Raw genomic sequence first — 13,491 nt, forward strand, 5'->3', positions numbered from 1 at the left:
ATGGGGAAGATGAAACTAGCAAAATGTTGCTCGAATTCAACGGGAAAGCACACAGAGAGCCTAAGGAATGTCTGCTAAATGCTCAGCAGATAACATGTAATTATCGAGTTGGCTGGATTTCAAAGACATAAGGAAAAGTATAGGTTTCCCATATCATTAGTTCTGAATAAATGACTTATTGGATTGATACTGCAAGGGAGAGTCTATTATATACACAGAGCAGCTGGAATTGAAGTGGTATGTACCCCGGAACCTGCCCCCCGCCCCTAGTCCTATGGCTCTTCCACTCTACCCCTGCCTTGCCCTGCCCCCTCACCAGCTGCACCAGAGAGAGCTCCAGCATGGTGAACACCCAGAGGTGCACAGCTGCTCATCTATTTTCATTTCCCACAGCCCTGGAGAAGATCCCCTGTGAGCCAAGGTCCCCGTGTTCACCTCTATCAGACACCTCGTTCTGCAAGTGGGTAAGAAGCGAGCAGTGAGTTGCCATTCGACAGAACACTTTGCCCCCGCCCTGGCTCCAGTAACTGAAGTTCTCTCCTAGAGAACCACACACAACTCCAGCTACATCACATCGACCCGAGATCAAAGCCCTAAGCTTCTCTCTAGACCTTGGGCTGGTAGAGACACGTGTCGCCACTCTGAGAACATCCCAGGACATTCTGCACCACGCAGAGCTTGCACGTATGAAAATCAGCATGCTTGGGTGGCAAATGGCCCCAAAGAAACAAGGAAGCCCTTCTGCCTCCTTACGACATCTCCTCTCAGGAAGCAAGTAAACGTCTTGGTATTACCTGCTGATTTGGCTTTGGTGACCATTTGATCCAGGTTGCTTCCCAGTTTTTCAGAGTGCTACCTACCAACAAAGGGGTTTAACTAAACAAATTACCCCAAGAGGAAGTTCCTACCAACAAATAGCAAGACAAAGCAGAGAGCCTACCCACAGGAGGAGAGCTCCAGGGAGCTGCCCAGAGCCACCTGTTGGTCCTGGATGGCACCATGTTCATGGCCATTGTGTGCAATAGCTTCCTGAAAGGTTCACCCAGCAGTGGGCAGGCAGGGTGCCCTCCGAGCTAGGAGAGCCCTCAGCCCCCCTTGTGCCAGGGCATCTGGCACACACAGGATTGGAGACGGGGGAGCACAGAGTGGTCACAGCTTCTGTCCACACATTCGCTGCTTTCCTGTCAGGGGAAGGCAATGGCGGGAGTTTCAGCTACGGGAGAAGTGTCATACAGGAGGCTGTGACATACCGGAACTTAGCAGTGTGGCGGGTTATGACAGAGGGAGACTAGGCTAGCTTAAGCTAGGGTGTTAGTGAAGGCGTCTCCATGAAGATGGCCCGCATGCGGAGATCAGAAGGATGAGCAGGGTGGAACTGAGGGAAGCCTTCCTGATAGCAGTGTCTGTGGGGCTGTAAGGTGAAGCCAGGCTGTGGCGTTGGGACTGAAGGAAATAGGACCCGACGCTCTGGCAGAGGGGGCAAGGCTGGTAGGACAGGAGGCAGCAGGCAGGCAGGACTCTGCCAGTGGAGCCAAGAGTGGCCTCGGAGTACCTGTGATTAAAGGGTCGCCAAGAATCCAGCTTGCATTCCTAAGGATGGCTTCTGCTTCTGCTCAGGGATAAAGCATGAACCACTGAGGACAAAAGGCCGGGTGTGGTGTAAGAAGCCCGAGCAGGCACCGTGGCTGACGCCTTCATTGCTAGTCTCTCCAGACTCCACAACTCTCCACGCGGACAGCGTACCCACAATGCATCCACTCAGACACATTAGTCAGGCAATGGCCTTCCTCCCCCTACTACTGGGCATGCGCCATAGCTTGCACAGCTGCTCTTCTGGCTAACAGGCAGCTCTAACTACCCGCGATTACCATAGTTTCTAATTGCAAATGACAACTCAAAGGATAACACAAACTACGTCAGTTCAAACCGAACCAAACTTAAATTTAACACACGTCCGTTCCCACCCCATCACCCAGCAGAAAGGGTGCCATCATCTAAATGTCGGCTGACTTACGACCGTTTTATAAGGAAACGGAGCCTTAAAATGCTATGTCCCTGCTGACGGTGGCATTTCAGGCCACTTCTCACCTAGCATCCTCCTCTGCCTCATCCCCTCAGACAGCTGCAGAGACCCTGCCTCAGCTGCCGTTCACACTGTACCCACTGACGTGGCTGCAAACGCATTTCTGATCACACTAGAGGGCTATTCGAAGGATTTCAGACTCTCCACTAACCACACAGAATCATACCCGTCACCGCTCAGTCCTCACAATTTGACCCCTGTTGCCTTTCCCCTAAGAATGACTCACCCCCGACCTGCTGTTCCCAAAAGGTGCCCCCTTGAGGTTTACCCCTATTCACACAGAGCTAGCAGACTAAGGTGACTGCCAGGTGCCACCTCTTCCTCCATACCAGTTCTGAGTCAGGCCGGGTAGCCATGCTATCTACTCTAAGTTTAACTCCAAACATGTTTTCTATCTCTTGCTGTTATCTATGTTGAGTCTTGCGATCTCCACTCTGCTGGTTTGGGGGCAGGGGCTAGGAATTCCCTACTGGTTCAGTGCAGCCATTCCCCAGCTCCCCCTGGCTGGTCTCCAGTAGCCATGTGAGGAGATTACATCCTGACTAAAACCCCAGGCAGCTCTATCCTCCGTCCTCCGTCCTCAGAGCTTCCACACACCCATGACCACGGGCCTCCAGGCAGGGAATGAAGAGAATGACAGGCATGTAGGAAGACGTTCCTGCGAAAGTCATGTGTGAGACTCATCTCATTTGTGAGGGAGGGAGATCCTATTTTTCCTGCTCCCAAAACTGATACCATCTTTCTCTTACCTCTTGATCACCCTTGACCCCCCCCCTCCAGCCCCACACCCATTACCCACCCACTTCCCCCAAAGGTCTAGGATGGGCCCCGGAGTCTAGAAACTCTGCCACCTGGGAAGATGATAAGCCCAATGATCAGAAAAAGCTAGTGTCAATGGAAACCACAGTATGACCAGCCCCCATTCCTAAAAACAGAACTTGCTCCAAGTCGCACAACTGGAGTTGAAGGGACGTCAGGGTCATCCCATTCTTGTGTCCCCAGTGACATCTCCGTACAGACCTTTTTGGCTTCATGCACCCAGAACACCCTCTGACACTCATCCTGCCCACTCCTGCCCTTGCCACTCCTTTCACGGGTCAAACGTCGCCATCTGCTCTTCTGGAAGCCACATTCTTCCCTTTTGCTGACAGGTTATTCTTACCGAGTGTAGCCTGTTCATTCTCCTGACTCTGATGCTGTTTGTGCTCCCAGTTCTTAAGCTCAACATCCACTGCCAACTACAACTTGAGGTATTTAACTACCAGATGCACCATTTATTTCCCCGTCTAGTCTCCCGACTACCATGTTCACAGGTGCACCCCAGGACCTTCATCGTCTCTGGTTCTGTCTCCCAGGATACAATCCCAGGCATCTCCACTCTCCTTAATGCTCACCTCCTTTCTAAGGGTTACCACATACCCACGGGCCACTGGCCGCCAGGCAGAGAATTCAGAGAACTTACAGACATCTAGGAAGGCGTTCCTGGTAAGTCATGTGTGAGGAAACACTCGTGGTCACAGCTCGTTTGTGTCAGTCATGAAACATCTAAAACATTAGTGGTGACCCTGGAATATCACTTCAAATGGACCTCCGCTTTTGTGTATGAACACATCGATGCGATAGAGTCTCAGGAGCCATACTTGGCCTGGGAATCCCTAAAGTGTGGCTTGTGTCTGTCTGAAACCCTCCAACTTGTGGAATATGAACTTACTTTAACGGATTAATGCCAGAATTGTGGCACACCAGAATAGAGTGTCTACTGACTGCCAGTCATTCACCTAGGGATTGTGCTTGTTATTAACTGAGCACAACGCCCTGCTTGCAGCCTGCTAGAGATAATGCTAAGGTATATGCAAACATTAAGAATTCAGCACAGGACAGGCTCCAAAGCTACAGAGAAACCCTGTCTCGGAAAAACTAAAAAAAAAAAAAAAAAAAAAAAAAAGAATTCAGCATAAACATGATCAAAATATATTTTATGAAAAAGGTTTAATATAAAAAAGAAATATAAACAGGTGTATATTTAAAAGTCCAGTGTAAGGATCTCAGCGTAAAGTTCCGATTTTAAGCAAATCTGGACCTCTGACTGAGCTTCAAATTCCTTTCAGCTCAGCTCTTTCAAGCCATGTTGGTCACTGACATTTCCGTGGAAGTGGCCAAAATGAGACTGTCACTTGAAAGTAATTCCCTGCCCACAAAGCAGGCTAAAAACATTGCATGGACTGCCTCTCTTCGAGTCTGTTGTCAGATGCCAGAAGAGAAGAGAAGCCCGAGGCACAGCCCAGGAGAAATACTCCAGGGTCACACCAGAAACCAACAGTCAGCCACGGCAGAGCTGCCTGTGAAACCCTTTCTCCATCTCATCGCATACTACCATAAGGAGCAGTGATTAGAAAGTTTTAGGAAATGCCCTCGTGGACCAGATCCAATCCTCACACCCTTATTAACATTGGACACACAGGACAACTTCAAAGCAGTGTCTGGTGCCACCTGACAGTGATTTTTCAGCCCCGGGAAAGTCCACTGTGACAGTGAAACGTCAGTCTAAGTACTGTATGCATGGTGTCAGGCAGAAGTCCACTGTTTCATGTCTGCTACATGAACTCCAGTGATGCGCTTCACAGAGACACCAACAGGTTGGGTTCTGAGGACTGCTGCTTAGTGTGCTCAAATCCTCAAAGCAGGTTTCTTAATTAGCTTTATAATATTAGAGAGACCCACACTCCAATATGTCCTCACATTCAACCACAGAGCCATTTGAACACGATGCCCTACAGGATGTGACCTCTGGCTTCCTTCTCTCACTCCAGGTCTTCTCATTCCCCCACATATTTGTTCACTCATTCTCATATCCATTCTCTCTCTCCTTCATTCCCATCTCTCTTCCTCTCCCTCTCTTCCTCTCTGTGTCTCTCCCTCTCTCCCTCCCTCCCCGCTCATGTCTCTACTCCCCCCCCCCATCTGTCTCCTTCACCCTCTCTCTCCACGCTAATGTGAAAATGAGGAGGGACAAGCCACATGGATCTAAGGACCTGCGGCCTCTGTTCCCTGTGAAGACCAGACAATACAATTCTAAACCAAGACAAGCATTTCGAAGTTTCAGAATGAGGGCAGACTTCAGACCCGGACTCATTATTCTACTGACAAGATCACCTGCACTTCTGGGATTCCAAAAAAATCAAGGATGCACTAAAAACTGAGATGCCAAGCAAAGGCACGTGGGGAGTGACGTTTCCTCGAAGGTGAAACTGAGTTCCTATTTTAAAGTAAGACTACCAAGAAAACAAGTAGATCATATTTTGTTGTGCTATGCAGGTTTCATTGTGGTTTGAAAATGTATTGAAATGTTCAGAAAAGGCCAAACAATGGCCATGCCCTTGGGAAGAGAAGTTAGCAGTGAAAAACATCTCTTAGGTTTTGCAGTAAGAGGCCCCTATGCACAAACCCATATGTCTTCCTTGAATTGCAGAAATATCAATTTGGAAACAAGTGCTAGGAATTATCCAAGCTGCTCTCACCTTGATGCTGCTCACGCAAGGTAACTGCATCCTGCAAGCTTTTTGGGGAATGGCCCTGAAACAGTCTCCAGGGAAGCTGAGGACCAAAGGTCTGCTAGCTGACTTCTACTGCAGTCCTGGATGCTCACTTGCATGCCCAGCACCTACTCTTCTCCTCGTGTTTATCAAGACATGACACTGGGGGTCGGCAGACAGTGGTCCTCTCATGCAGCTTCCTCTCTCCCCACAGGAGGACACTGCATCCCAGACAAGTGGAAAGACACATTTTCTGCTCTAGCTTATGCCATAGTCAAGAGGATGCTCAATTTCCCAGCATGCGTGATGTTTAGCCTTGTATTGTCAGAGCCATGGATGGGATGGATGGGAAAGGATTCTTTTATGAATGTCTGCATATATATATATACACACAAATGTATATACACGTAACAAAAATTGAAGAAGTAGTCATGAATTGGGGGGGGGCACTGGAGGATCTGGAGAGGGCAAAGGAGGGGTGAGAATGACAGATGAAGTTCTCAAAAGTTTCATTTAACAATAAAAAGGAAAAGAAGGAAGGAAGGAAAGAAGGGAGGGAGGAAGGAAGGAACAAAGGAAGAAAGGAAGGAAGGAAGAAAGGAAGGAAGGAAGGAAGGAAGAAAGGAAGGAAGGAAGGAAGGAGGAAAGGAAGGAAAGAAGACCCCTTGGGCTCTCTGAAGCATGGCTCTCCTGCTTCTTAGCTGCTCCAGGCAAATGTCTTAGCTGAAGTGCCAGTATAGCTCTAGAGCCTTAAAAACTAAACCTCAAGGATATGGAGAGATAAAGCCATAGAGAGTAGGAACAAGGGACCTAGGCTAGCTAAGGGGTCAGAGACCTCAGCAGATATCTTCAAATTTATGCTCTTTTTGCAGCATGTAAAATATGGAGCACAAATCATTTGTCTTTTACCATGATGCATTGCGACACATGCAGCCTGCAGCCATCTGGGAGAGTTTCATCCTCAACATTCTTTACAATCTTATTTTCTCAAATTTTTTAGTTTCAGAATAAATGCAGCAAGTCCAGTTTAGAAGACAGCATTTCTGAGCACAGAGGTTCTGACCGTGGGTGGGAGCTACACAGGAAAGAACTGGGAGAGCGCCGGCTGACAGAGAGTGCTGGTAACGGATGTGATCAATTCTGAAACCTTTCTGACTTCGTCTTGTCAGTTATGGATGGCAGCGATTGTCTTCCATCCAACCCTCATGTTCCAAACCCATCCTAGCACAGCAATCAAAAGCTTCACTTTCTATAACCCACAGAATACGAGTCCCTTCATGATCAAGCAGTATTTGAAAACTTGAGGTTTACACAGGTCTAATTCAATCCGGTTGGCTGGCCAGGAAATAACAACTTTAAAATACAGATCTATTAAAAAAGTAATGCATATATAGAAAACCAGAATCTAATTTTATGTTTTAGCTATTTATTAGTAAGCCCCCAAATTTACCAACAAACATCGAAATGACTTGTCAATTTTAATTCATTACTAAACATCAATAAACATGATAAATTGTAGTAGAAGGAGCGGGCTGCATCCCGCCACCCGGCTAACTTAACCCCTGAAATAACCACATGGAAATTGTATTATAATTAAACCGAATACAGTTTTTGTATGGTTATTTTGGGGGCTAAGCTAGCCAGGCGGCTGGGAGCCGGGCAGCGGGACACAGCCTGTTCCTCTTACTACAATATATTTAATACATCAACCAGCTTTCTACACAGGGGCACCAAAAGGTTTTAACTGAGAAATTAGAGAGAGGTAGGAACAATGGCTCCTTTACTCTAAACCCCTCATGCCCAATTCAATACCCATACACAAACGTTTGTTAGGTAAGAGGATAAAAGGGATGATTATTTTCTAACCACTTCCGAAATCAGCATCAATTTGAACTGTAAAGAACCTATTTTGGATATTCAAATATTTCCACTGATGAATGAAGTACATTCCAGGGCTTTATGCAAATTGGTCGTTTGAAGCTTCCTTCTAGGAGCATCCTAAGCCCCACCCAATAGGAACAAATACCCGCATGTGCATGGCTCACCTGCCATGTCGATGGCAAAAGGCCTGTCTTCTCTCCACCCGGTGTACCAGCCAACAACTTTGCCATTTTTCACCAGTGGTCGTTCATAGCGTCGCCCGCCAACAAGGCCCACAGGCCAGACAGAAACCTTGCGGGTGGTCCTCATCTACGAAGGGGGAAAGATGTGCGTAAGTTTTGTTAATGTGTAGTGATCTACACGGCAGGAATGAAGTTACCATGGCTTCAAAATTTTAAGGTTTCCAAACAGAATCTTCTATCCCCGTTCATTGTCATTTTGGCCCAAGGCTTAAGAGAAATAAACTTGCTGGGTATGGTGGTACATGCCTTTAGTCCCAGCCCTTGGGAGGCAGAGACTGGTGGATCTTGTGAGTTCGAGCCCAGTCAGAGCTACACAGACCCTGTCTCAAAAGAAAAAAAGAAACTATAGATGAAGTACCAGTCCCCAAATATCACTTATTTGAAGTCTACCTGTGATAATTAAATGCTTTCCATTGTCTGAAAATTGAATCTTTTAAGAAATAACCTCCTGTCTTCTAAAATGAGCCACATTATTCCCAGGAAACTTTATGACTCAGTAAGCGATGTCACTCAGACTGGTTTTCTCTAAAAGAGATCCAGGGCAATACAGAGAGACCCTGCCACAAAAAAAAAAAAAAAAAAAAAAAAAAAAAAGTTAAAACCTGCAAGAGAAAAAAAATGCCAGCTCACCTAGAGAGGCAACTTTATCTTGATTTATCTTGATAACAATAGACCTCTTGGCAGAAACCCTAACTACCCCAGAAGCTGTTCAATCCTTGAAAGTAGACATTCCTGACAACTACGATTATTATACCCAGTGAAATTGTCTTTTAAAAGTGATGGGGAAATAAAGACCTTCTAAGACAAGCACAAAATAAAAAATAAATAAAACTAAGATGTCAACACATTGCAGAATAATCTTAGAGAAATTATGCATAGAGGGAATAAGATCTTAATAAGAGCTTGGGGCAGAATAAGTTTCAAAAGAAACAAATACACACCTTGAACAAATTAAATCATTTCAGCAGATCAGAAAAACGTTGTGATGGATAATGGAAAATGAACAAACTATTTAAACCAATTAAAAAGACCACCAATACAAGAATCAGCAAGTTCTGCTCAGTAACAGCCTAATGTAAATACATTTAACTTTTCCTCTTAAAAGATGAAGAGTAGCTGGTTGATTAAAACAAAACAAAACAAAAAACAAAAAAAGCAAGAGGTGACTCATAGGTAATTATGAACTGAAAGCAAAGTATTGGAAAATTATATTCCAGACAAAGGGAAACTGAAAACAAGGCATACTCAGGTCTAATAGAGTAGGCTTGACGGATAAGTTTCTCAGATAAGAGAAAGAAGGTTATAAAGGTTATAAAAGATATAAGTACTATAAATATATGTACCAAATATTGACACATCCAATTTTGCAATACTATTGCACATAACGGGCAGATGAGTCCAGATGTTTATAATAAGTGTCTCCAAATAGGTCATTCAGAAAACAACCAGCTTTGGGGTTAATTGCACCATACATCAAATGGGTCAAATCAGGGACATCTACTGGAAATTCTCTCAGAGTGCCAACCATAGCTTCTTTTCTCATGAGACTTTCTCGAAAAGAGAATGCAGTTTAGGCTATAACACAATCTTAGTGACTTTATCATATCTGTGACAAGAGACAGTGTCAAAAGTGCCATAAGAGAAGAAGGGTTCGCTTGTATTTTGGCTCACAGTTCCAGGCAGTTAGAGGTCATCATGACACAAAGAATAAATGGCATCACCCAGGGAAGGCATGGTGGCAGGAGAAGAAGTGTGTCCCATTTAGGTCACATTCTGTCCACACTTGGAAAATGGGAAATCAGAAAGTAAGGCAGGGTCACGAGACCTCAAGGCAGTTCCTAGTAAGTCACCCCAGGCTCCACTTCTTAAATATTCTAAAATTTTCCCCAAAGTGCCACCAGCTAGGGACCAAGTGTTCACACACATGAGCCTATCAGGGACATTTTACATATAAATTGTGAAAGTCAGTCTTAAATTCACGTGAATTAAACTCATTTCTTTTTTATTATGAGATAGTAATGGACAAGACTAGAAATACAGAGCAAGAGAAACTATAACAATGTGTGGGGTTTGAACAATAAACTCTTGAATGATCATTGAGAAATCAGGGAGGCAATTAAACGTTCTTAGAAGGAAATTAAAATGAAGACACAGCCAATTACAACCTTTGGGGTAAAGCAAAGGGGTTTCTAAGAAGAAAGCTTGCAACTCCGAATGTATACATAACAAACAGCAGCAACACGGACAGATAACTGAATGAGTCACCTGACACTGTAGCGAAACAGGAAGAAACCAAACAGCAAATGAGTAAATGGGAGGAATAATCAATATCAGGGTAGAAGTTAATGGAGCCTGAGAGGACAACATAAAGAATCGATGCAGCAAAGAGTTGGTTCTCTGAAAACATGAATACAAGTGCCAAACTTCGGCCAAGGGAAGATCCAAGTGAGCACAGACTTGAAAGGAAACATTAGCATCGTCACCAATGAAACCTAGAGTATCATTAGGGAACACTTCGAAAAACATATTCCAAAAACACGGAAAAGCTAACAGGAACAGATAAGTTCCTACTCCTATATGATTTATCAAAACTGAATCAAGAGGATGTAAACAGCTCAGGTGGCTATGTAATGAGGTATGGGATTGAGAGAGTAATAGCCTCCCAAGAAAGTCAAGCAATGGTCAGGCCGATTCATTACTCATCCTACCAGATTTTTGACAAGCTCCCACGCCTATTCATGATAACATTCCAGAAGGAAAATAAGGAAAATGCTTTAATGTGGTAAACAAAAACCTTACCACAGCATTATACTAAATGAGGAAAAACTCCAGGTATTTCCTCTAAAATCAGGGCTGAGACACGGGTATCGACCTTCTCCCCTTTAGTCAATACATTGATTATTGCTCTGGTTTTAAACCAGTGAGGTGAAATAGGAAACTAGGAAAGGGAGGACTCAATATTCCTATTTGGAGAAGCCATGTTCTTACACTTAAAAGATACTAAAGGCCTCTCTAGAAACATCTTAGCTTAAGAATTTTAGTTCTTTTAGCTAAGTACCAAGACACAAAATTGTTCTAGTTAGGGTTACTATTGCTGTGATGAAACACCATGACCAAAACAAGTTGGGGAGAGAAGGGTTTATTTGGCTTATATTTTCACATCCCCTCCTAAAGGAAGTCAGGGCAGGAGTCTGGAGTTGAGAGCAGATGCAGAGGCCACAGAGGGCTGCAGATTACCAGTTTGCACCCCATGGCTTGCTCAGCCTGTTTTCTTGTGGAACCCAGGACCATCAGCCCAGAGACAACAAGTTTGGCCCTTCCCCACCAATCACTAAGAAAATGTCCTATAGCAGTGGTTCTCAACCTTTCTAATGTTGTGACTCTTTAAGACAGTTCCTCATGGTGTGGTGACCCCCAACCATAAGATTATTTAATTTCTACTTCATAATGTAAATATCTGTGTTTTCTAATGCTCTTAGGTGACTCCCATGAAAGGGGTCACAACCTTTGGGTCTTGCCTACAGCCCCATCTTACACAGGCATTTTCTTACTGAGGCTCCCTCCTCTCAGATGACTTTAGATTGTATCAAGTTGACATAAAATTATCCAGGCACAACTTGTCCACTTGATTCACAAACACACAGCTGTTATTGTTAGCATCCAGGCACACCTGACCTCGCCCTTGGGGACCTGGCAGACCTTGGCCTGGTCCTACTGCATGACAGGCTATACCCTGGCCTATAATGTGGTCTTGCCCTTCCCTTTAAAATGTGAAACTCCACCTACTCCTTTCTCGTCTTCCTCTTCCTCTCCCTGCATTTCTCTGTCTGTTTTTCTCTCTCTTTCTCCTTCCTTTTCTTTCTCTCTCTTTCTCCTTCCTTTTCTTTCTCTCTCTTTCTCCTTCCTTTTCTTTCTCTCTCTTTCTCCTTCCTTTTCTCTCTCTCTCTCTCTTTCTCTTCCCACAAGGTCTCTCTATGCTCCCTTTCTCTCTCCTCTCTCTCTCCCTCCCCCACCAAAACTCTCCTTGTAAGGGTGTGCTGTCCCCCACCCTCCATGGTTTGGACCCACCCCCCAAGGTCCAATCTCATGCTGGATCATAACAGTTATGCCACAAGCTTTCCTTTCTCAACCATCTTGAGATCTCACATTAAAAACAAAAGTAACTTTAAAAGTCTCACAGTCTTACAAATTCAAAAACTTAAAAAGTTCAATTCCATTATAATATCTAGTCTCTTTAAAAATGCATAGCCTCTTTTAAAAGTTCAAAATCTCTCAACTGTGGTCTTCTGTAAAAAAATCAAAATGAAGTTAAATACCTTCTCACTTGGAGAGGGAGGAGCCAGGGTACAGCCACAATCAGATTAAAGCAAAACCAAACTCCCCAACGTGCAAATAACTCAAAGTTCAATGTCTGGGATTCACTCACGATCTCCTGGGCTCCTCCAAAGGGCTTGGGCCACCCCTCCAACTCTGTCCTCTACAGCACACACAGATTGTCTTTTAGGCTCTGGTCTGTTCCACCTTTCCACTTCTGTTCTTGTTCCATGGTACCAGCATTTCCAGAATGCTGGGGTCTCTGCTGTAACTGGCCTGCACTTTTACCAGTAACCTCTCCTGGGTTCTCTTCAGGGACTCCATCCCTGCCACACAGTGCCAAGCCTCTGCCGCTCCCCAGGACAGCTTCATGCCTTCAAAACCAGTATCACCTGGTGACTCTTCCCCTACCAAGTTTAGCTGTCAGGTACAACCCTGGCCATGTCTGGAACACAGCCTCTGTATACTGACTTTCAGGAAACACTTTCAAAGAGATTTCACCTCAACAGAAATGATCTCTTGTTAAGCAGCACTAATTTTTCAGTTCCATCCAACCAGCATCAAGTACCCCAGCAAAGCAAAGATTTTGCTTCAGTAGTTCTGGGATCCTGTTAATCACAGGTGATTCTTCTGCCCCAGCTAACCAGAACCATGGAATCTTAATTCAAAATAACAAATGACCTCAAAAGAGTCTTTATACTTCCCTCTGAAACTCCACAAGCCAGGCCTTCATCCTCTGCTCTGCTCTGTCCTTAAGAATTCTATTTTCCAAATTCCTACAGAACAGTCCACAAAGCTCTCAGCACACAAGGCTCTCCTAGCCTGAAGTTCCAAAGTCCTCCCCCAATCCTCCTCAAAACAACACGGTCAGGGCTCATAGACATACCTAGTCCCTGGTACCAACTTGACTTAGTTAGGGCTCTCTATTGCTGTGATGAAACGCCATGACCAAAGCAACTTGGGGAGGAAAGGGTTTGTTTGGCTTACACTTGCATATTACTGTTCATCACTGAAGGAAGTCAGGGCAGCGACTCAAACAGGGCAGGAACCCAGAGGCAGAAGCTGAGGCAGCGGTTAAGGAGGAGTGCTGCTTACTGGCTTGCTTAGCCTGCTTTCTTGTTGAACATTTAGCCCAGGGATGGCACCACCCACTACCCCTACGCTGGGCCCTCCCCCACTAATTAAGATGATGCCCTACAGGGTTGCCTATAGCCCAATCTTAAGTAGGCATTTTCTTAACTGAGGTTCCCTCCTCTCAGATGACTTTAACTTGTGTCAAGTTGATAGAAAACTATACAGCACAAAAGTCAACACATAAAAACTAGTAGCTTTTCTATATAATAATGGTAATAATAATGATGATGATGATGAACTTGCTAAGAAAGAAATCAGGATACAATCACATTTACAATATCCTGCCAAAATAAAAGCACTAAAT

At 44.9% G+C, this 13,491-nt stretch overlaps 1 protein-coding gene across 1 annotated transcript in view; it reads right to left on the reverse strand.

Annotated features, from left to right (window-relative positions):
• B3gat2 (beta-1,3-glucuronyltransferase 2) overlaps window positions 1–13,491 on the reverse strand; it is a 77,474-nt gene that overhangs the window by 18,357 nt on the left and 45,626 nt on the right. Inside the window, exon 2 of the mRNA XM_041655575.1 lies at window positions 7,662–7,806. Coding sequence (XP_041511509.1) covers window positions 7,662–7,806 — 145 coding nt within the window. The remainder of the gene's footprint in view (window positions 1–7,661; window positions 7,807–13,491) is intronic.

This window comes from Microtus oregoni, unplaced genomic scaffold (genome assembly GCF_018167655.1).
Source record: "Microtus oregoni isolate MIOR12 unplaced genomic scaffold, Mior012 000007F_ref0000211, whole genome shotgun sequence".
In the NCBI taxonomy this organism is placed as follows: Eukaryota; Metazoa; Chordata; class Mammalia; order Rodentia; family Cricetidae; genus Microtus; species Microtus oregoni.